The sequence below is a fragment of the Oreochromis niloticus genome, linkage group LG16, assembly GCF_001858045.2.
Source record: "Oreochromis niloticus isolate F11D_XX linkage group LG16, O_niloticus_UMD_NMBU, whole genome shotgun sequence".
Lineage (NCBI taxonomy): Eukaryota > Metazoa > Chordata > Actinopteri > Cichliformes > Cichlidae > Oreochromis > Oreochromis niloticus.
This window is the reverse complement of record NC_031987.2, coordinates 6,709,104-6,732,745: the sequence shown is the minus strand read 5'-3', so window position 1 is coordinate 6,732,745 and position 23,642 is coordinate 6,709,104. Positions and strand designations below refer to the sequence as shown.

Genomic DNA, 23,642 nt, shown 5'->3' with positions numbered 1-23,642 from the left:
AGTTTGAGTCTGCTCAATTGCAAAACAAAGGAAAAACTACTGACTTGCATGAGATAAGCATCTGCAGAGTCCACCATTATATTGTTGTTCACATAAGTTTCTTAAACCATGAACAAATGAGTAATTGTCTAATCTGGAATGAAAAGTGTAGTCATTTAGTGACATACAAAAGTGAGAATGAGAACTTGCAAGAATAAAAAAACAAACAGTAAAATAAAAACTGTCCTTAACACTAAGGAACATACAATTACAGTTCTGCATGGCTTTCTGCAAGAGTCTGTTTCTTAGACCATGCACTAGTGAGATGCACTGCCTTCCACCAATGTTCATTAGGATGTTCTGAATGACTTCAAAGATGTCCTTAAGTTCCTTTGGATAGTGTATGTTGAGGGCAAAAAGAAGGCCCATCAGCATGGAAATGGCACTTGAGACATCCCTCAGATTAGACAGGATTACTGCCGCCTCAAGGACAACCAACACATCGATGATGTCTTCTTCTTTCACCATCGCAATGCCAACTTTCATCCTCCTAGAAAACGTGTCTTCAATACCTGTCGGCTATAAAAGACAAAAAAAATAAAATAAAATTACACAATTACAATTACACAATATCCCTTGTGCTTAACAATTCATGTCTTTCCAAAGAAGAGCCATACTGATGCTTTGGATGATGGTGATTGGCTTTGGATAACACTTATTAGTTGTTAAAGTTTTTTCAGAATGAGATATGCACCCCCATGTTACAAATCCATTTCTTGCTTTAAACAAAGACCATGTTCATAAATAACTGAGCATGTCTTCAATTGCAGAATTCAAACAAAATTTTCAATTTAAATGGTAAATGGCCTGTATTTGTATAGCGCTTTACTAGTCCCCTAAGGACTCCAAAGTGCTTTACACATTCAGTCATTCACACACATGGGTGGATGACTGAAACTCAAGAGTTGACAGTTCGCCTTATAATCGGAAGGTTGCCGGTTCGAGCCCCGGCTCCGACAGTTTCAGTCGTTGTGTCCTTGGGCAAGACACTTCACCTGTTGCCTACTGGTGGTGGTCAGAGGGCCCGGTGGTGCCAGTGTCCGGCAGCCTCGCCTCTGTCAGTGCGCCCCAGGGCGGCTGTGGCTACAATGTAGCTGCCATCACCAGTGTGTGAATTTAAATCTACTTATGCTAAATATTGGCTGTGCTCTAAACCAAATCTGGCTGAGAATACATGAAATGTGCAAACTGCAGCTACACTGTAGGATCAGATTATGGCTCCATAGACAATGCTTCTTTAATCAGTTTATTGATTAAAGTTTATTTTTTCCCCTATATTAACAGCATGAAAAAAGAGCATATAGACATGGCTGAACAGGTTGCGTAATTGGCACTGAATATCAACATCCACCTTTACCCAGCTGCCCAATGACTCTCGGCCAGTAACCTTTAATTGCTTACCCAGTCTACACAGTCTCTTTTCCAGGGTCCAGGACATTTCACCAAAGTATTGCCCCCCACAGCTGTAGCAGCCACTGCAGCCCCTTAAATATCCTAATATCTCTGCCATTACAATATACAATGTGAGAAATCAAACGTAAAGCTGAAGTGAACAGTACAGCAGCGAAATGTCAAAGACCCCGATGAAGACACGAATAAACACAAGACACTAATAATATCAATGCTAGCTTGCCAGTTAGTTTCTCTGAAACCCAGACCAAATCCAGTGTCAAAGATCTTGTAATAATACATTTGGTGAGGAAAAAGTACACATGTTATCATGTGGCATCTATTGTTTCATAGATGCCACATGTTTCATTTAAAATCCACTGTGGTGCTGTCATTATTAAATTTACTAAAAGAAACAATGCTAACCTTCACAGTCTTGAAAGTGTGTGAGGGATCTTCCTTTAGAAAATGAGGTCCTCTGTCCTCTTCCTTTGTGTAGGGCTCTGGAAAAAGAAGTCAAAAACAAAACCAAAACATTTTTTAAACAGTGTTTATGAAGCATGTAGACAACTCCAAATTCACAGCTTTTTGATGCATAATTCCATCGATATATGATTATCATTGGAGATTTTGAATCAGGCTTATCAGGACATTCAAGTAGAATATGATATCCAACCTACCACCAATATACATAGATTCTGTAAAAGTTTCCACACTAAATGTCCGGTTGTGAAATATGATGACTGACTTTACTTATCAGCTTTCTTTCAATGAGTTCATCAGTTGAACTGGATAACCTAAAACTTAAACAAAGGATTAGATTTCGCAGTTGAACACTTACATCATCACCGAAGCATTTTATGAGCCTAGTTAGCCCTCCTATGCCGCTCTTGATTTTGTACAGCTCCACGAACCTCTCCATAATGGTCAAGCACAGCAAAAAGGAACCCTTTCAGGTCAACAGATGTAAGACGGGCAAATTCTGCTTCAACCTGAGCAATAGAAGAAGAGGGGTGGAGAGTACAGGCAGAATGAAAAAAAGATTCTTTGAGACCCAAATTTAAGCAAACCGTCATCTGAGGCCCATTAGAGAAAACACAAACACACAAAAGCAAACAAACAAAAAGATGCACTTTACCTGCCGTTCAGCGAACAAGGAAGTTCAGAGAACAATAAGCTCTGTCTCGAAATCTTTTAAAGTAGAATGATTGTGAAAATGACTTATGTGATGTAAAACTTTAGTAAACGTGCGATTAAAAGAACACTGAGTAAAAGGACAAGTAACAGTTTCCTTATTCCTCAGATGTTTACCTTGATGAGCAATACTGTTTTAGTCCAACTGCCTCATTAAAGTTACACAACAGGCTTTTTACATTAAAGCCAGCAAGTCCATTACATACTCCCTTTTTAGATCTGAAATACTGTGCACATTCTGTGTATATGTAGTGGACAGCAATTTACCCAAAAGAGCGCAAAGTTTGCAAGTCCACCTCATTTAAATGACAAAGACAGATGTGATCATCTAGACCTGTGAAAATAAATTAATGACAAACTTGCAGTTATGGATGTTATTACAACCACAAGAACCTAAACAGTCTGCTCCATTGCTTTTGTTAATGAATCATTTGTTGGTAGCACGTCTGAATATTTAGTTTATGCCACCTGCATGTGATCATCAATAGTGCCATATTACTTCTTAAGAAGTACCCTGACACTACAATCTTTATATCATTTGTTCTACAGAGCTATTAAGTTACAATATAATCTGTGGTGTTTCCAGTATGACAAAATGCACAAATTGTAACTTACCATTTGAGTCCACTGACAAAAATATATCCCCAGCATCAAGTTTGGCTTCACAGACCTAAAATAAGTAAAATAAAAATATATGTTATAATTATATTGTTTTCGCCATTTATTCATGTTGCTAATTTTCTGACATATAAACAATATTAGTTTTGTTACAATACAGGGAATGCAGTTTAATTAAAAGGTAAATTATTCCCCCCCCCCAAAAAAACAAACTTCTGCAGTATACCATGCCAAAAATCAGTGTCTCTGATGCCAATTATTTTATCACTACAGCTCTTTTAGTATGGAAACTCACACAATCGAGTCATACTGATCACAAGAGTTCAAAAATAAGTCAAAATAGTGAGCTGTTGTTAAGCATAAAGCATTTCAGGGTAACAAATAACTGCACAATAGAATTAAAGCAAAAAATAAGCACACTGGAGGACTATCTGATAAAAACTAATATAATGCTGGTTTGTAGACTATATTTTGTCTCAGTCCTCAGTGCACTCTTGCAGCTTAGCATGCAGCAGTTAATAACAACTTAAGTGATTACATAGGGGTAAACAACAACAAGCATCGGAGTCCTGCCAAAAAGTTCTTTTTGAACCCAGCCAGTTATTGGAAATATTGCCAAAATGAACTTCCACCAAAATACAACAGCCTGTGAACTTGAAAGAAATTTCAGAGACAATATGAAATAAGCTTTATTAATTAGCTGAGTTAGCTTGCTAATATCGCAACAGTGGTTGAGTGCACAACCTTAAAGCTAGCGGCACAATACTTGTGATTTGGTCAGTGCCACATTAAACCCATAAAAAAGGCCATGTGTCAGTTTATTAGGTTAAGTTTGGTCATGATACACAAGCTGGACCTTGTCGGCTAAAGTTACATTAGCTAAAGCAAACATTTCGGTAAAAGAGAAAAACACACGTCATGCCATAAATTCAAAACATGTTCCAACTTTTGTAGCTCTCTTTCCTTATAGTTATAATCAATGTTACTCACCTTGAAAGCATATTCCAAAGAAGACGATTAGAAAACGTCCAAGTAAAGTGAGCATGTCGTTAACCGCCAATTCCCCATGATGCACCTCGGTAGCAGTCACGTGAGGCAGTTTTGAATCCTGCTGTGCTCAACTTACCCACATTGTCAAGTTCACATAAGTTGCTGATTTAGCTGGACATGAGTTTTCAAGTTAGCTTTTTTTGGTGTAATTGGGACGTTTTTAACTTGTAATTCTATGTTATAACAACAACTTCAGTCATCTATCGTCAAACTGATATAGAATAATATGTTGAAATAACAAACATCTAGAATTACATTTTACAGTGTATGAAAAGAAGAGGAGGTGGGTCTTTCAGTACGTAAGCCCTCTCCACCTTCTGAGCCCAAAGTTTAAACGTGTTGTCTTTAGGACCCATAGATACATGCAGCGGACAAATCAAGATAACAAAAGTGAGCAACTGTTGTTGCCATCTAAAAACACATTTCTGGCCTTTTATGGAGACTTTTCAAAACCAGACTGTTTCCAGAAAGTAGTCATTCCAGGGCGCTCCCATACCATGTAATTAAAGGTGCCAGTTAAAGAGCATAGTTTACACTTGAAGCTTCATATAGCTTCCACAGCTGCAGATGGAAGTAAAAGTTAAACTGCACAGAGTTCTTACAAACACATCACCATGAGAATAAATGCTACAACTGCAAACCGTAACCACTCTTGTTTATTTTACATCCGGTATAACTAGGATCAGGGAAGGGCAGGGGATACTGGATAAAAGAGACGCTGTGAAACGGAGCCAGAGATTAATAATTACCAATGATTAAATGAAGGATGGTGTATAAACATAGAGTTTGGATAAACATCACCACTTTAATGTCTGTGATGCAGAGGAACAGAAACAAGCACTGGAAGTTTAGCTGTATCACATCGATCAAACCATTGTAGGTCCTGAGCAAGTTTGGATCACACAGGGTCTCTGCAAGTCGGTGTCTCTGATAAAATGCTTGGACGAAAAAAATAAAAGGTCCAAAATTTCAACCCACCTGTATGTACTTTGAAGACCTGAAAGTTTGAAAATATTCATAGTATGAAGGTGAAATTTTGCATGCATAGAAAAAAAAATCAGCTTGACGGGGTCTGGTGGGAACTTTTTAAAATTCAGTATATTTATAAGGAATGACCCACTTCTGAGTGGGGCAAAGCCTCACCTCTGGAAAAATTCTCTTGTAAATCCATCCTTAACTTTTTTTGAAATGTCATTATGAAATAAATGCAAAGGCCTAAGGTTTTTTAAGGTTTTGGGTTCTGGATCTTCCAGAGGAGCAACTTCTCTTGGCAGAGGCCTGTTTAGTCTCCAGTGATCAGATATTTTTATTCCCTTGTGGTCGTTTATCTCTCTGCTGTGAGTCGGATCCAGCAGTGCCGCTGTCCAGCTCTGAACTCTCTTTTGCTGATCGCTGAGATCAAGATAAAGACAGTTTGTCAGCTGTAATCAATCAGTTGCTGTTGTTTTGGATGTGATTGATCCCTCAGCAGGTAACAACCTTTACTTTGCACTAAATGACAGCATGATTGATCTTTAGTGGTGCTGAGTCATAGACTGCATATACAGTAAGAGGAGACGACAAGGTGCCAAAAAATAAAGAAATAAACTCCCAAATAGAAATCAGAGGGACAGTTCTAAAATGTTAAGATGCTGGATGGTGCCATCACAGGGCTCGCAAAATCGCTAGCCCGACGTCCCGGGGCTAGCGAATTTTCCAGTCGGGCTACCAAAATCTATCTCAGCCCTGCCCGTCGGGCTATCATAGGAAGGAAAAATGTATGTCAATGCTTTTGCATTCTTTCGGAAATGTAGCTGGGTAATTATGTCATTGGCATCGATGAGCCACTGTCAATATGTGACATATTGAAATCGCGTTTGAATTTGCGCTTGTTTTTTGCTTTCACTTTGCGATCGCGCGAACTGTGTATAGAGAGCGGCAGTACTGATTGGTGAGTGACGATTAATTGCGCACCAATTCCTCTGACATCGTCTTATCACTCATTAGCTTACTATTCAAACCTGACAAGTGAAATCTCCCACAGCAAGCTTAAACATGTGAGAGGTTGATTGCGCAGAGAATCGCTGACCGTTATGTGAGTGCGTGTGTAAAAGCAGCAGGATATATATTTTAGCTCTGCTGAGCCAAATAAGACAAGTCAGGGTGAAGAAGTGACAGCCAAAGAAAAGCCGACCACAAAACGGAAAAGTTATGACAAATCAGACTATGAGGGAAAAAGAAAGTGCAGCTTTATGGTTTCATGGACAAAAGAATTTCTGTGGCTGGAATATGACAAGCTAAATAACCAGGGGTGCACATAAGTGGTCCGCAGGTGCGCATTCGCTGTCAAAATAAAAAACGCGCACCAGATAAGAAGTTGCAACGCGCACCTCCAGATTTTCTGGAGGAGGACAGATATTTGTTTAGAACTCCTAAAGATGTCGAAGAAGCTCCTTTAAGCAATTACTTTGGTGTTCCTCCACCTCCAGAGAAATGTCAGGAGTCTGAACCGCAAAAGAAGCGCGTATTCTCGGAAAAGTGGTTGCAGGAGGTGAGCTGGCTTCAAACAAATGATGAACGCACAGAGATGTGGTGCAGAATATGCCGTGAAAATCCCACTCTAGTGGACAAAAACATTGCCTTTTATATGTACGCAAACGCGCGTTGCAACTTCTTATCTGGTGCGCGTCTTTTATTTTGACAGCAAATGCGCACCTGCGGACCACTTATGTGCACCCCTGGAAATAACATAATGTTCTGCCGGGTGTGTTGTTAGTTTTCCCTCGATTTCTGAGTCGACAAGCGCCTTTGTTACTGGGACCAGTAATTTTAAGAAAGACCCCCATTAGAACCCATGAGAAATGCAATATTGCTCAGTCTGCAATATCTTTCCCAGAACAAACACCAATTGCAAAGAACATGCTAAAAATAAACCTGAAAAATCTGTTTAGAACAGCGTGCTATGTTGCAAAGAGTGAACTACCACTGGCAAAATGTAGCAGTCTTTGCAAACTTCAAAAAAAATGTCCTAGATCTTGGTTTCACTTATCTCTTACCCGTGACTTCAGTGGAAATTTCAAATTCAGGACCTGACACAGACTGATTCATGTTCTACACAGTTCTTACAAGTTCATAGAAATTTCTGTTCAATTAGAACCAAGTATTTGAGTTGATGATTGTAATTTTTATACAATGTTTAATTTGTGTTTCAACAATGTTTTGATTAATGTTTTGTTTCCGTTACAATATTATACTTTAATATATAATATTGTAATGGAAACAAAACATCAATCAAAAAATTGCTCTCTTTTTTATTCGGGCTACTTAAATTTATTTTGGGCTACCACAAACTGAAGAGTCCCTGCCCGAAGGGCTACCAGGGATTTTGAAATTTTGCGAGCCCTGCATCAATTGAAAGAGGAAGTATCAGCCAGTCATGTTGCTACATTGATTCACAAGGGAATAGTAGGACTGTAACATGTGCAGGAAAAAAGCTGACAAACCTTATTTTTCTGTATGTTCTAGCTACCACTAAATTAAAGCCATGGCTTTAATTTAGTTTATTTCTGTACCACATTTAAAAGAACCTCAGCTGACCAAAATGCTGCACAAGCTGTACAAAATACATACATACATACATTATACACAAGAGTCATTAAGCGGACTATGAATATACCCGAAAATACACAATAAAAACCACAAACCTGTAAAAGGTCTCTTAATTAGGGTGGCGCCAAACCAGCGAGACTCTTTAAAAACATGAACACGTGAAGGTGTGACCAACGGCATTTCTTTCCTGTCTAAAGACGTGCTGCTGGATTTTGTACAGCCTGCAGATGACCAAGTAATAACAGATCCATCCCGACATTCAAAGAATTACATCATATCATTGACAGGTTAAAAAGGTGTGAAGATTTGCTTGTAGGAAGGCATTGGTGTAGCTACAAAGATGTTACCCACTGTTTTTGTACCAATTTGGACGAGAGGTTGGAGTGCTATGTGAATTATGTGAGATTAAATTTATATCTGTTATTCAAACATGATCCTTTATATATAGAATCTTCAGACACTGAAAGAAGGTTGGCCCTTATTAGACTGTATTGTGACACCAGTTATGTGGTTTAATTAAGAATTACTGGTGGTTAGTTAACAACAAATGTTGGTCTGCATTATATCGACTCCCCGACACATCACAGGATGTCGTCATTGGTTAAATGTCACACAGATTTAAACTGTTTTTATTGATGAAAAGCCACGAGTGTAATCATAAAGCCCACATTAATAAAGTCAGGATTGTGGGTTGTATTAATACACTGGTGTAAAAGGAGCAGAAGAACTGTGTACACTGAGTCTGCTACACATTCAAACCCACATTCATTAAGCCACATTCCTGAATTTATCAATGGGGGTCTTTTAATTTGGGGAGTCCACTGCTAAAGGTTTCCATCATGATAATAGAGCGAGTGAGTCCTCAAGTTAAATAATCCTGATTTTGAGGGTTTTTGTATCACTTCCTGTTTTTATGTCTTTTTTTATTGTTGCTGTCCACATAAATTGCAGTTTTGTATGTTGTGGATCGACACATTCTCACGGCCATCATGTCATTTTTGACGTTGGCACTTTGACAGAGCTACTGTGGAAGTACTGGCCGCCAAGAGGTGACAGTCCTGACAAAGTCCGCATTAGGAGGTTGGAGTGATGGCAGTCGCATTGTGCCGTGTTCTTTTTAACTTTTGATGTCGGAGCTGGGAGTGACGTCACACCCAACTTGAACATGTTCCAGTAAAGCTTGCTCCGTACCAAGCTAGAGCCATTCAACAATTCATCAACAAAGTCAGCGTTGGTTTGGCTTCTCCAACTTTTCGAGTAGAATGTCAGATTTTAAGGAGCAATCCAGTTGTAAATTCAGACTGAGACCTCAAGATTTCTGATATCCAACTTTAAATGGAACACAGCACACTGGACTGTTGTGTTTTGTACTTGATGTTGCTTTTTTTAATTGATCAGTTGATGATCAAGCTCAGATAATAAAAACTACCTGGTTAGAGTTGAGAAAAGATTGTACTTTGGGGTAAAATCGACCCCGTAAGAGCCATTTACTCCTCCTTTGTCTAATTACATACATGTCAAATTCACAAAGTCAGTGAGAGGCAAGAGCGTTGAAGCCTTACCGTTACAACAGCAAACGCCATAACCCGCCACCAACAGACACTCGGCACTGGGATGAACTGAGATACACCAGCAGCTTTTACACGCTAAACATTTTTATGTGTTGGTTTTTTTTGGGGGGGGATTGAGCAATGTTTTCTTTAAACGTCTAACACTGTTATAGCAGATATATATTTGACCTTCAAAATAAAAGCTTCCAATTGACAGGTACTTCAGTTATAATGAACAATCAGGTAGTGTAATTTTCCTGTCTATCTGCATGGTCATATGCATTCAGGTATGCAAGGGGATGTTGTTTCCAAGGCAACCTTATAATATCTCTCTCTCTCACACACACACACACCTACACACACACACACACACACACACACACACACACACACACACACACACACACACAGACAGTCCTTACTGTGCCTGAAATGTCCTCTGGCCAACACTGCTCATTAGCCTTCACCTCTCTCCCTGCTGGGAGCTGCATGAGTTAAACACACATGCACACACACACACTTTCTTGACAGGTTAGCCTGGTTTACTTTTTTCAGCCAATTTTCATCTGAGTCTCCAGCTCTCTGTAGAGGTGACGGTCATTAATGACACTGATCCCTCCTTTTTGTTTTTTTGTTTTTTTACTTTAAATTTTTTTTTTTTTTACTCCATTCTATTATATAACTTTTTTTTTGTATTTATCTAATTGTTTTAACACTTGTTCTCTTATACCTGCAGGGCGTGGGTCTCTCAGTTCATGGACGGTTTCGAGTGGCCACTGAGAAGACGCTGTTTGCAATGCCAGAGACTGCCATCGGTAAGCCCGGTATCTGCCTGATTGAGGGAGTGCTCAGTGGCAAGGGTTGGCCCACATCAGTGGGAGTGTATATCTAGAATATTAATTATGTAGGAGCAATGATTTCAAGCTGGACCCAGTTCACATACAAGGTCTGTCTGCATTTGAAGCTGGGGAGCCAAACACGAGCAGAAGAGTGATTTGCATTCAGTGCAGTTTGCTGATGACCTCATCCCTAAATAAATAAAGTTGAAAATGAACTGCTAAAATGGGCAGAGTGGAAAAAGTGAGTCCAACGTTTAAGCCTTTAATCTTCTGCAATGCTAAAAATCACAAAAACACCTTTTCAGATATTTTGGAAAACAGAAGCTCACTAATCTAAAAATAGGATTATAACTTTTTAAGGCTGTAGATAAGATGATGATGATGTCAGCAATTGTTTTTGGTCTGCAGTTTCTCCGCCGCCATTTTGTCTTTTTGAAACCAAAAGTATTTCAATAAGGACAAGAGGGTGAAGTGCTGAGCTAACAGCAGAATAAACAAGCGGGGCATGTTCACTGTCACCATCTTGAGCGTGACAAGCGTGGTGTGGGTCTGACTGAGAAACTGAGGGTACTGCATGCTCATTGTGATTGACAGGTTGTTAGCCAATGAAAATACTCTGGGTAATCTTCCCTTATGACCATAATTTGCTAAATTAACTTCAAATTTGTTCAGTTTGACCTGGAACTAGTGACTGAACCCATAAATCATGAGGAAAGGACATGGACCTCTCCATGGTAAATTCACTTCCATCATGTGTGATTTTTTTTTTTTTTTTTTTTTTTTTGTGATTTTTGCGCCATTTGTTGACCCTGGTGTTGTTACATTGCTCACACAACTGAGACAGAAGATTAGTCACCAACACAAAAGTGTTCAAGAGGTCCTGTTCAGGGATTAGAATAGATGATGTAAAGCCTAACAGACAGCACTCAGGTGTGCCACCTGTCAAGCAAAGGAAGCGTGAATTATAATTATTTAAAAGGAATCACCCTTGTACTGTTGTTCTACCAGGCGGTTTTATGCTCCCTTTAAACGTGGGGGTCTATGAGGAGTGAGTCACTTTTGTAGAGAGCCTCAAGTGGGCATTAGAGGAACTGCAGCCTTTGGTGGTACTTCTTTTTCTAAGCCAACTAAAAAACTTGAAAATTATTCATAGGAGACTGAAGCTGCAGTGTTATAGTGTATTTTAAAGTGGAGGTAGTTCAGGAACCTTTAAATGGGTTGCTGTGTCTGTTTAGTTGGAGTTGTTAAATGCAGTAGTGGTAATTGTGTGGACTCACTGGACAGCACATCACTTTCTATGTGTAAAAAAGATTGATATAGACGAGTCGAGCCCACTGAGAGGTGATCCAGCGGTGCAGCTGTCGCCAGTAACGGCTGCTTTCCCATATATGATTCATCTTTTCCTCCTCCTGCGCTCCGTCTTTTCCTGGAAGACGTACATGTCAGTGATAGAAAAGCCGGCTGTATGTTGTTTTACTGCTGTTGCTGCCTTCTGACACACAAACTTATTTTTTTATCTGAGCCTCCAGGGAGATAGGGAAACAAACACACTGCATCACCCAGAAGGGAAGAGACAGATCCAGGACTTCAAACAGTCACAGAGCAGGAAAGGCCAATGCTCTGCAGGTGGATGTCAGGAGTTTGCTAAACTTCTTGACTAAACTTTCTAAAAATATGTTTTAAAAAATGCTACATTAAATTTAGCCACTCTAGCAAAACTGAGAAAACTTGTGTCCTCCTTCTATACATCCATGAATTTTCTCTGTGGTCTTCTTCTTCTCCTCCTGCCTGGCAGCTCCATATTATCCACTATCCTTCCTCTGCACATGTCCAAACCATCTCAGCCCAACCTGAGCTGTCCCTCTGATGTGCTCATTTCCAGTGATGGGAATAACGGCGTTACAAGTAACGGCGTTACTAACGGCGTTACTTTTTTCAGTAACGAGTAATCTAACTAATTACTATTCCTATCGTTACAACGGCGTTACAGTTACTAACAAGAAAACGCGGTCCGTTACTATTTTTCAACAAACAGACGGTTGAAGCTGTGTTCAGCTTACCGCATCTTATATCAGCTGCAGGAAGTAGCTGTAAGTAATCTGGACGCTACAGCTTTAAGCAGCTGCGCGCTCCCGCGGACGGTAATCACGATCACTGTCCAGCACAACACCTGGAGCTAAGGAGGCAAAACAATCGCATGAGTGCTGCTGTTTGACTGAGGAAGAATAAAGTAGTCGTGGTAAGTCAATCACATGACCACTTAAAGACAAAGCAACAAGGTGCCAGTTTTTAAATTGTGTCGATAGGCCACGTAAAACCAGAGTCATGATAAACAAGATATACGCGGCGTTTTTTCCTCAATAGTTTCGCCACGTTAGCGCTAGCAAGCACTCTCTGCTTATGAGCAAAAAAACAAAACAAAAAAAAGTTTTAGGAGTGACGGAGAGAGAAAGAGAGAGAGAGAAAGAGAGGGAGGGAGGGAGGGAGAGAGAGAGAAAGAGAGGGAGGGAGGGAGGGAGAGAGAGAGAAAGAGAGAGAGAGAGAGAGAGAGGGAGGGAGGGAGGGAGAGAGAGAGAAAGAGAGAGAGAGAAAGAGAGGGAGGGAGGGAGGGAGAGAGAGAGAAAGAGAGGGAGGGAGGGAGGGAGAGAGAGAGAAAGAGAGAGAGAGAGAGAGCAGGAAAAGAGAGAGAGCGAGTTTTGAGATGTGAGAGATTTGTGACGTTTAGCGTGTTTGGAGTGTGTAGTTAATGTGTTGTCTTGTGTAGTTAATGTCTTGTGTAGTTAGTGTGTGGTGTCGTGGATAGTTTTGTGATGTGTGTCAGAACAATGAGGCGACTGCTGTCTCCAGGTAGAAACAGCAGTGATACACCTGCTGCTGTCAGACCTGCAGGTATCAGGCTGTGATGTTCTCCTTTATAGTGGACAGAAATGATTTTTTTGCAGTGGCACAAATAATTTGTGTGGTTTCTTATTGAAGAACAGCTGATTGTTTTGTAAATAGTTTGAAATGGTTACTTAAAAAAAGGGTAAAAGGTAAATGGATGCAAATAACTTTGTTGTTTGCAAAACTTGTGCATAGGATTTTAAAATTGACAATTAATATTTGCATTTGAAGTTATGAAATATGATTCATTAATCATGTTTATGGTTGTTACAGTAAAAATATAACTTTTTCTACTGTGATTTATATGTTTTTTGTCTGATTTTAGATCAATTCTGGTTGTACAGTATGACAAAATGACAACATGACTGTAAATTCAGGCACGTGAGGTTGCGCTAAAAAGAATGATACCAAAGAAGGCAAAGTAAATAGTTTTTAAAGGTAAAATGTGGAGGGAAAATCAAGAGTAGTAAAAAAATGGCCAATTATACCCTGGACCCCACAGGGTTAAACTTTTTTTTTTTTTTTTTTAAAGTAACGCAATAGTTACTTTTCCAAGTAATTAATTACTTTTAGAATATTGTAACTCAGTTACTAACTCAGTTACTTTTTTGAAGAAGTAACTAGTAACTATAATTGAATTACTTTTTCAAAGTAACTTGCCCAACACTGCTCATTTCTAATCCTGTTCATCCTAGTAACATGTCCTGCACCAGCCTCGCTGGCATAATTCTCCTTTTTGACTCCAGTAGGTGTCAAACAAAATTATCATATTTTATCCAGCATGAGCTGAAACTAGTGAAACTTTCAGTTTTCTCATAGACTTGTATACAACCAGAGGCCTTTTTGCCTTCTGCTGGCCATTAGAAAGAGTGCAGGTTTAAGGTATTTTTACATCCATCTTTTATAGTCTTTGGAAGCAAACATAAAAATCACATCCTTTGAATCCTTCGGCAAAAATCAGCTCTTAGTGTGTTAGCAGCTGAAGAGTTGTAGAAGGTCAAATTCCTTAATTATTTCATGCCTGTTTGAAGATAATAGATTACAGTGTCCTGATATGGACCCAGAAAATGATCTGATCCAACTAAAACGTGCTACATCGACCTGTTAGAAGATCTTTTAAAGCATCATTGCTGAACCATGTAGGATATCTTTGTCTGTTGCAGTGTGAGGCAGGTCCTCCAGTGAAAAAAGCCACTGAGACACTAAACTTGTAGGTTCCTCTCTCGCTAATTGTCTCTAGTGGACAGATGGTCATCTCCTGAGGTGCTGAGAAGATTAGTAACAAATCTGTGACAACAAATGCAGTCGACATTGTACCGTGAACTAGCATGTTGTCAATGAAATCCACTGGGATTACCACAGCTCTGTTGCTGTGAATGCATATAAGCTATTTCCAGAGAGATATGACTGTAAAAGTATTTGTTACTGTGGGTTTGTGTTGCAGTGATCGAACAGTTAATGTCGTCAGTGTCTTCGTAAAGGTTCTTAGATTGTTTTGTAAGGTTCTGTGCAGGTTTTATTACGTTGGTCCTGGAGTCAGTGGATTAGGAAAGTGCTTTGCAGCGTGGGCACTGCTCATTTTTTCCAAGTCTGTTCAGGTTCTGATAAATTGATTGTGTGCACTCGCTCCCTCATATGTGCAAACTTCCAAGGACGCTCGAGCCATTCTTCCTTTGACACCCACACATACAAACAGAAGCATGTCAGGCTTATTATTCTGAAGTACTCTGGGCTCTGACTTTATAATAAATATAAATAATAAATCTTCTGCTGATGTGTAGCGCTGTGGAGTTGGACTGGTGTCTGGAGCGAGGTGGAGGGTGAAGATTATGTTGTCAGCGGACAGGAAATGAGCGTAGCAGCAGGAAAAAGCAGGAGATTCCCGCCGATATGGTCTGATATTTGTCTGGGGTTTTGTCAGAGGCTAGGCCACAGTAAGGAGTGGGAGGAAATGGGCCAGTAATTCAATCATACATGCTCAGGATTGGCTATAATTGGGCAAAGATGTTCTACACTGTATGTGGATCTGTTTTAAAGTGTCAGTTCTTCATTTGGCGTGCTCTCTTGCACATGGATTGGCACACAGAATAATTTGATTTTAACCTCACCGTTAAGTTTCTTGAGTCTCCTGCTAGCTTTGAATCTCTCCCATCACTTTGCCGAGGACAAGCAGGAAATCTCGCCTAATCCCCTTCCCAGCTGCCGTGGTCATAACATTGTCACGATTGTTTTTACTAAAAGCTCTCGACTCGCAGGTCACCACACGGCCGTTATCAGCACGTCCCCCGGGTAATCAGGAACTTCACACCGTGTGATTTTTCCATCAGGGACGAGCTTTTTCTGCCTTTTTCATTGGAATGTAGCTGCCTTATAGACCCCAACTGCTTATTTTAGCCCTGATCCTGGGGAGGAATCCTCTCAAGAGCTTCTCTTCTGTGCTGGTTTACTTTAACTAGAGTTACACTGTGGACTGAATCTTGCTTTTTCCACTGTGGTATTCCAGGATTAGACGAGAGGGTTTCAAATGCTGCCTGAGCTTTGAACTTTGTGCCAGTAAACTCTGAAAATGTTGGAGATGTAGTTCTTATATTAGGGGCACATTTAGTGATGTAGAATTAAAGGCTGTGCTGTAACAACAGGATGTGTCCACTTATTAAAATTTTGGAGTCTGGATGTGATCGTTAGATGGATAAAATGGTCTGTAACAGTCTAATCGAATTAATCTCATTAACCTTTAAGTCATCACGACATGCTCCATCTGTGTGAGGGGGAAAAACTGGTTAGACATGAGGAACAGAGCCAAACTATGAAAAAGTGATTTTGTTTTATTACTCCCAAGATTATGATAAACAAGTCATAGCAAAGATAAACAAGCAGCAGCAAACAACTTTGTGGGTTTTTTTGTGCATATGAAAAATTTGGTGTCAACTAAAGAGGTTTTTTGTCAGCAAATCAGAGCCTCTGAAGTTTAAAAATGAAATCATAATAGATGATTTAAGGCAAAGGACGATAAAATTGCAAAAAAAAGTCCGAATTTTCAAGATTAGGGTACAAGAAAGTTTGAAAAATGTTTGCATTGAAGGTGTGTGTGTGTGTGTGTGTGTGTGTGTGTGTGTGTGTGTGTGTGTGTGTGTGTGTGTGTGTGTGTGTGTGTGTGTGTAATAAGGTCGATCACTTGCTTAGTCATGCATAGTCACTCCAGAAAGGTCACTTTGATCTGGCAAAAAAAACAAGATAAATTTATGAGGGAAAACAAAACCTGACAATTTTGATAAAACTGACGAATATACAAAGGAAAAAAAGCCAAAATTGAGAGAAAAAATTTTAATATTTATGAGGAAAAATAGCAAATTTGATTTTTTTTGTGTGTGTTGGAGGTCAGTGGACCAACAAAACTACAAGCTGACTTTCATTAAAATGAGTCTATATACGGTCTGAGACCAGTTGCTTAGTCATACAACTGGACTAAGCAAGCACTCGTAGTTACTCCAGAAATGTCACTTTGAAAACTGTGGAACAATAAAATGGATAATTAACGAGGCAATAACTGCGTGTTGTCTCAGTCCCAACAGATCGTTGGCAAAAAGCAGAGAAGATGTGGTTCTGTTGTTTTTAAAATGTACATATCGCATTTTCACGTAACATGACCTGTAATCAAAAGCGGGTGAACACGAGGCTCCATATGGACCTGTAAATGCACCGGATCACAAACATTTAAGCATCACGTGGGCATGATTCATCTGTAGCTTTCAGTGCCTGAGATTACTTAACTATTCCCCCAGGAAAACTTGTGTTATTTGTATTTATAGCATCTCTAGCAGTACTTACATCATACCTGTATATCTACACACACAAGCACGCTGTAACCCCCGTTACCCCCCTGTGAGGCGGGATTAACAGATTTAACTCGGCCCTGCCAGCCTTCTGAACAACAGCCATAATCTGCCACATTTATAATATTACATTTTCAGCCATGAATCAGGTCAGCTTATCTAATCCCGTCGCCTCGCCACACTACAAAACCTGCTGTAAGCACTGGACTGTTGTGTCCTGTCAGAAATATTGAAATCAAATGGAAACATTATTGAAAGCACAGAACGAACGGATTAAATCTGCGGATTGTGATGAATCTGATCATTAATTCTCCTAAGCTGCATATTTGGCCTTTTGTAGTGTGCCAGTGGCCTTTTGCTGGAATACCACCGTATGTAAATTGTCTTAGAGTGAGGGGGGATGATATTTTAGGACAAAACCATTGATTATTCTCAGGGAAAAAGTCATTAGAATAAAAACCCTTGCTTGGCTTATGTAAGTCACTGATTAATGGTCATGCTGCTTTCATTAAAAACCTGTGCGAACTGTTATTAACTCTGCTTTTCATTTTATTTTGAAAGGGCTTTTCCCTGATGTGGGAGGTGGCTATTTTCTGCCGAGGCTCCAGGGGAAGTTGGGATTGTTTCTCGCCTTGACGGGCTTCCGACTTAAAGGACGGGATGTGCAGAGAGCTGGGGTTGCCACTCACTTTGTGGAGTCTAAGAAGGTACCGTGTGCGCTTTCAGTTCAGCTGTTTACGAGTGATGCCCTGCAGGGACGGATGAAGGGCAGAGGGGTGGTGGAGGTGCGGGGTTGAGGTCAGAGCTGCACTGGAAAGCCAGATGCTGATTCACTGGAGGCCTCACTCTTGTTTATGGTGCCAGCATTCACCGGCTGGCGCAGAGGCCGGTTGTGTTTTTCTTGCTGTTGGCATGAGGTCAGAGCGGTGGGTGGCAGGTTGTTTATGACTCTAACCTTGGTTTGGGGAGAAACAAACACATCTCACCTCAGTGGAAGTTTAGCAACAAGACAAAGGGTTACATAAAACAGGAGAGAGGACTCGGAGGTAATGAGCTGATGCAAGAAGAGCCAAAATACACAAATTCTGAATCTGAGTAAATAAAACAACAGGAATCTGCACAGAGTGTTAGCAATGAGCTGACATGCACAAGGGGAAAGAAACAAGATTATCGGTACAGTCTGATAGTCATATTTCATTAAGAGGGTAGCTTACCGATCGAAGTGTTAGATTGATTTTTCCATTTTACTTTTAGATACTGTTTTAGCATCTGTTTTTATTTATAGTTTAGACTTTATTGCATTGGCGACTTCCAGATTAAGTATCATCTGAGGTATTTGAGGTCGGCCTGATGAAGGCCTCAGTGGAGGTTCATCAGTGTAGTGAAGGAGGACATTCAGAAGGTAGCAGCTGAAAGAAGAAGCTGAGAGACTGCAGGAAGAGGCAGAGGTGAAGATGAGGGCAGGGCAGGCAATCGCAAAGAAGGAAAAATGGAGAAAGTAAAGACAAAGCAATACACACAAAAAATGTCAAATTCAAACAGGAAGCGATCAAGGTCGACTGAGATGGAGACATGTCGATGCAGAGATGGAGAAACTAGAAACACAGTTAACCTAAATTTTTCATTAGTCGGGAATAATAATTCTCACATTCTGTTTATTTATTAGATGATAAAACTATATTTAGTGAATGTGCTGACAGGACAGACTTCTACACATCACATCATAAATGACAGATCAGCTGAAGACTGACTTTTTCCGTTTGGATTAAACAGATCCCAGACCTGCAGAAGGAGCTTGTGGACTTGAAGTCTCCCTCTGCTGAAGATGTCTCCAGAGTGCTAGACTCCTACCAGAGCCAGGTTAGAAGCCAAGAAGCCCATCATTTACACAAACATGGCTTAGACTCTAGCTGTATATTTTCATTACTGCATCTCACTTTTTGTTTCTGCTCTTTGTCCACAGAGCAGTCTGGATGCTGAGAAGCCTTTCATCTTGAAAAAGCACCTCTCTGATATAGACAGGTGGGCCATGACTTTCTTCCTAAATATACTTAAAATAGTTTCAGGAGGTGAGCTGGAGTCTGTTTTTGTTGGTGACAGATAAAGAAAATCTACCGAAACACCGTATGTAGTGAGAAATGTATTCCTGAAATCGGCTTTCAGTGCTCCATATGCACTGTTATATGCACTCTTTCAGTGCTGGTTTAAATCTCTTTGTGCTCTGTTTTTAAAGACTATCAGCCTTTTATTTTCAGTCTCTTGTCCTAATTCCGTCAGGCTCTTCAGCGCCAGCAGTGTGGAGGGCATCGTGAAGAACCTGAAGACCGACGGCTCCGAGTTCGCTAAGAAACAAACTGAGGTACGTTGCTCCTCTGCGGCTCAGTTCAAGTAGAGCGCGGTCCAGCTGCTTCTGTTCCAACAGTCAGCTGTCTTTAAAACATGAACTCTTACAGAGGCTGATGGTGAACACCACCCTCCGATAAACCCAGACAGAGCTGAAATGAAGCCGGGGTGTTATTTGGCTCCGCTGTGCATTTTGGTAATTAGTAGTTACCTGAGAATAAGTACTTAATGAGGTTAATCACCGTGCCCTGCTGACTGGAGCTAAAGTCACTTTAGTGGGATTTCAGAGTGAATTATCGTGGCTTCATTCACTAAAATTCCCTCAAACAGCCTAAAAAGCGATGTCCCACTTAACTTGATAAACTCATGTACTGTCAAGTGAGATTAAACGAGTCACATGACCCCCCCCTCCTCCCTTCTTAATTCTGTTCACCTGATCAAAGTCCAGGAAAGTCATGAGCATGATCTTCTCACCTTCAGCAAGACCAAAGCAAACAAACAAAGAAAAAAACAGTTTTTATTAATGAATCTTTATTTACATGTTTAAATAATTCTGATGTAAGTGATTTTTTTTCTGGATGTAAGGATGTTCTCTGAATACTGTCGTGTTAGAAGGAAGTAGAGTCTGGACATGGGCACGAGGAAAGAGTTTGGGGTTTTTTTGGCATTTCGATGATGAGCTGATGGTCTTTTTAAAAGTTTCCTTCTCTCTTTCGGCTGTCACTGACTAAATCCTGGCATTATTAAGAGGTTTATATGTGTATAAGTAACAGCTGGGGCTGTTAGAATCCACAGAAGGAACGATTTGTCCTAGATTGTGACTGTTCTGATATTATGAAGCCAAATCTGAGTAAAACAAACAAACTGTTTCTCTTCCTCTAGACTCTGTCCAAAATGTCTCCCACGTCCCTGAAGATCACCCTCAAGCAGCTGCAGGCGGGCGCATCTCTGAGCCTGCAGGACGTGCTGGTGATGGAATATCGACTGAGCCAGGCCTGCATGGTAAAAACCATCACAGTGAAGTCTGAAACCCAAGGTGGTTTCACATTTCAGCTCTGATGATGTGTTTCAGGGAGTGATAAGGCATTGTTTGTGTTGTGTTGCAGAGGGGCTACGATTTCTATGAAGGCGTTCGAGCCGGTAAGTCACTGCAGTACAGGGGAAACAAAAGCAGAAGAGGATGGGTATGAAATTTAGTCTTGTAACTTATTTTTACATAGATTTACCAAACATAATAAACACTGTAGCTTCAATTCTATTATTACAGGATCAGTAAACTAAAGTAAAATGGAAATGATAAAGAGATTAAAACGTTACCTGATTTTAACTTGCCGATCTCCTCTTTGAGGTCGTCTCCTGGTGCATCTGTGTTTAAGCCATGCATGCATCCAGTCTGAGCAGAGAAGCACAGTCCTCCCTCTCCTCCAGCTTAGCTGAGGGAGCTTAGCTCATGCACACATGCAAAAAGGCAAGTAAGGAGCTTCAGGGGGAGATCTGAAAAATCAGGCCTGCTGGAAGAGGTCCTGAGGTACACAGGAAGACAACCTTGAAGGGGAGATCAGCCTTTTTAAAATCAGCTTTGGTTTTTGGGTTCAGATTTAAAGTGTCTGCTGGGACTAGCAAGGATTCTGAGCAGTGATTATTATCATCACAGATCACTCTGCAGAAGTATATGCTTGCCTCTAAAGGCTGTGGGGTAGTTATTGTTCCTCTTAGCATCACTAAACTCGATTTTCTGTGTTTTTAGTGCTTGTTGACAAAGACCAGAATCCCAAGTGGAACCCATCAACACTGGAGGAGGTGTCTGACCAAATGGTGGAGCAGTGCTTTTCCTCCTTGGGCGAGAAGGACCTGACTTTGTGAAGTTGGTCAGCAGCTGCCTCCCAACTTCAAACAAAACACCGCTAAGCCTTCTCTAACCGGCCACTTCCTGTCCCCACATCCTTTTATGGAGGAGCATGCCGCTGCTGATGGAAGCGTGTCAGCCCTAGTTTATAAACTGTGTTATTGCTGTAGAATAAGTAGTTGTTCTGGTGATTCTTTACAGAAAAATCACGACTGTGTCTCCACAGCTGAGTCATGCTCACAGGCAGAAGAGGGAGCAGACAGTTTGGTGCACTGTTGCTCTGCAGTGGAGTCTTTCTGCATAGTTTGTACAGTAGTAATGTTTCAATGCTGCATGTTGAAGGATCAGAACAGCAGTGCTACATTAGCACAAGGACACGGGAGGGGATAATGATCTCACCACTGAGTGCTTCACTACATTTCCTGTGGATGTTTGTTGATGTGACACGGAGCAGTGTCATCTGTAGTCCTGCAGCGCGGTCACAGCTTCTGATACAGATCATATATCGTCTCAGCTTCCTGTTTCCTGTTCCCTTTTTTTCCCCCCAATGTTTAATCTCATCCAGGCCGCAGCATTTAAAACCCCTCAATGCTGGATAACATTGATCATCTCGTTACAGTGCGGCGCTGGGAAACCTTTGGGCATTAACGTTGATGTGGCTCTGACAAGGTGCAGCCTCCTAAACGTTTTCACATTGATCGAATTTGTTGGAAAAAAGCTCAGCCCACAGAGACCCTAAACAAAGACTGTATATTAAAGATGGGCATACCCACCATGACGTCATGCACTGGTTTGCACAGTCCTCTTTTTGAAACCTTAATTTGAGGCTTCAAAAAGAGTTTAACTTTTTAAGACTAAACGTTCTGCGCAAGAGGTGGATCTGGTTGAGAAACAGAGACACCTGCTGGTGCCTGAAGATACTGCGCTTTTCCATCAAGTTTACTGCAATTTATAAAGACTTAAAACTAGTGATTTAACCCATGTCTTGTTCAGGAAAGTCTTTTGATTTTGTAAATCTGTTGAGCACTGGGGGTTTTTCCTCATGGACATCTATCTTTAAAAAAAAAAAAGAAGACATGTTTGTCACCAGAGGAGTCGCCCCCTGCTGGGCATTAAAAAAAGGTTAAAATGTCAAGGTGCTTCAGCTTAAGTTTTTAACTTCAGAACCTAAGCCCATCTTTATATACAGTCTATGGCCCCACCCGGCAACCCAGTGGACCCAATGGGCCATTCTGACACCAGTCACAGGAGTTGAATCCTCTGATAAGTCAGAGCTGATATGAGCACAGTGCTTCTGGAATCAAGTCTCACCACTTGTAGGCAAGATATGAGCATTTATTTTGAAGCATTATCTCAATTTATTTTAATGTTAATGGTTACCAAGACTCATCAGTCAAGTCTGATTAACATCTTAAAGCAAACACCTTTTTTTTCCCCCACTATTAATTACACATTTACTAATATCTTCGCTGAATTCCAGAGCAGCGAACATAGTTAGAATATCTCTGGTACCAGAAAAAGGGTTTTAATGTTGTGGCAGATCAGTGTAAGTGCTACCTGTAGTTGTTTTTAGGTATAACAGGGAATTAATAAAGTGTTCTACCACAAATCCAAACAATACTTCGAAGACAAACCTATAAATTACTACTGATATCAGAAAGTATCTGCATAATTTAGCAAAGCAAATCTGGTTTTTGTCGTCTGAAATGCATGTTTTGTTTTTCTAATATTTTCCCGATGTTTGTTCAGAGGAAATCGAATCACTTCCCTCATCATTAGGTCTCTGCAGCTGCATTATTTATGAAACAACCAGAGTCGGATTCAGTGCTGGAACAGAGGGCAATAAAAGAGCTGGTCACATGAAATTCTGTGTGTTTTTTACTGGGTGTGTTTAAAGGAACTGATTGTTGAGGACGATATTTTTTATGACCTAAAATGTTCTTGTGTAACTTTACAAAGTGCCTTTGTTATCAGCATGAGAGCACTAAGCTGCTGCTCAGATATAAACTCTCCAAAGTAAACACGTTTATTTTACGTCAAGTGCTCTGTTCTGTTTGCAGCACTGCCAGGAAATCCTGCTTCGGATGCACAGGCTGGCACCTGGGAATGATAATGCTTTCCGACTGAATTGTCCCCATCGTGCTGCACAGACTCAAACAATTTTTAAATCAGGCTTCAGATTATTGTTTTAATCCCAGACTATCTGCAGCGTGGGACACCTTCTCCTCATGCCTGTTTTAATCTTCTCTACCTGCCTCACATTCGCACAGTCTGAGCCCATAAATCCTGCCTAAGAAATGAGTATCAAGGCTTTGACTCATTCATCAGTGCAGTCTGCAGCTCATCGAGCAGACAGGACGACCTCCACGAGCGCTGACTGTTCGCCCTGGATGAACTCTGTGATTTACATCTTGCTCTTCAGACAAAAGCTGGCCGGAATTTATTTCTGAAATTTGTCCCTCTTGTATCT

At 40.5% G+C, this 23,642-nt stretch overlaps 1 protein-coding gene across 2 annotated transcripts in view; it reads left to right on the top strand.

Annotated features, from left to right (window-relative positions):
* The window catches only part of hibch (3-hydroxyisobutyryl-CoA hydrolase), a 31,298-nt gene extending 8,261 nt beyond the window's left edge, over positions 1-23,037 (top strand). For both annotated transcript variants that reach the window (XM_005464029.4, XM_019353130.2), the window contains exons 7-14: positions 10,165-10,243; positions 17,545-17,690; positions 18,757-18,843; positions 18,947-19,005; positions 19,261-19,342; positions 20,209-20,328; positions 20,433-20,466; positions 21,074-23,037. In XM_005464029.4, the coding sequence (XP_005464086.1) occupies positions 10,165-10,243; positions 17,545-17,690; positions 18,757-18,843; positions 18,947-19,005; positions 19,261-19,342; positions 20,209-20,328; positions 20,433-20,466; positions 21,074-21,189 (723 nt within the window). In that variant the 3' untranslated portion in view covers positions 21,190-23,037. The remainder of the gene's footprint in view (positions 1-10,164; positions 10,244-17,544; positions 17,691-18,756; positions 18,844-18,946; positions 19,006-19,260; positions 19,343-20,208; positions 20,329-20,432; positions 20,467-21,073) is intronic.
* Positions 23,038-23,642: the final 605 nt, after the last annotated feature.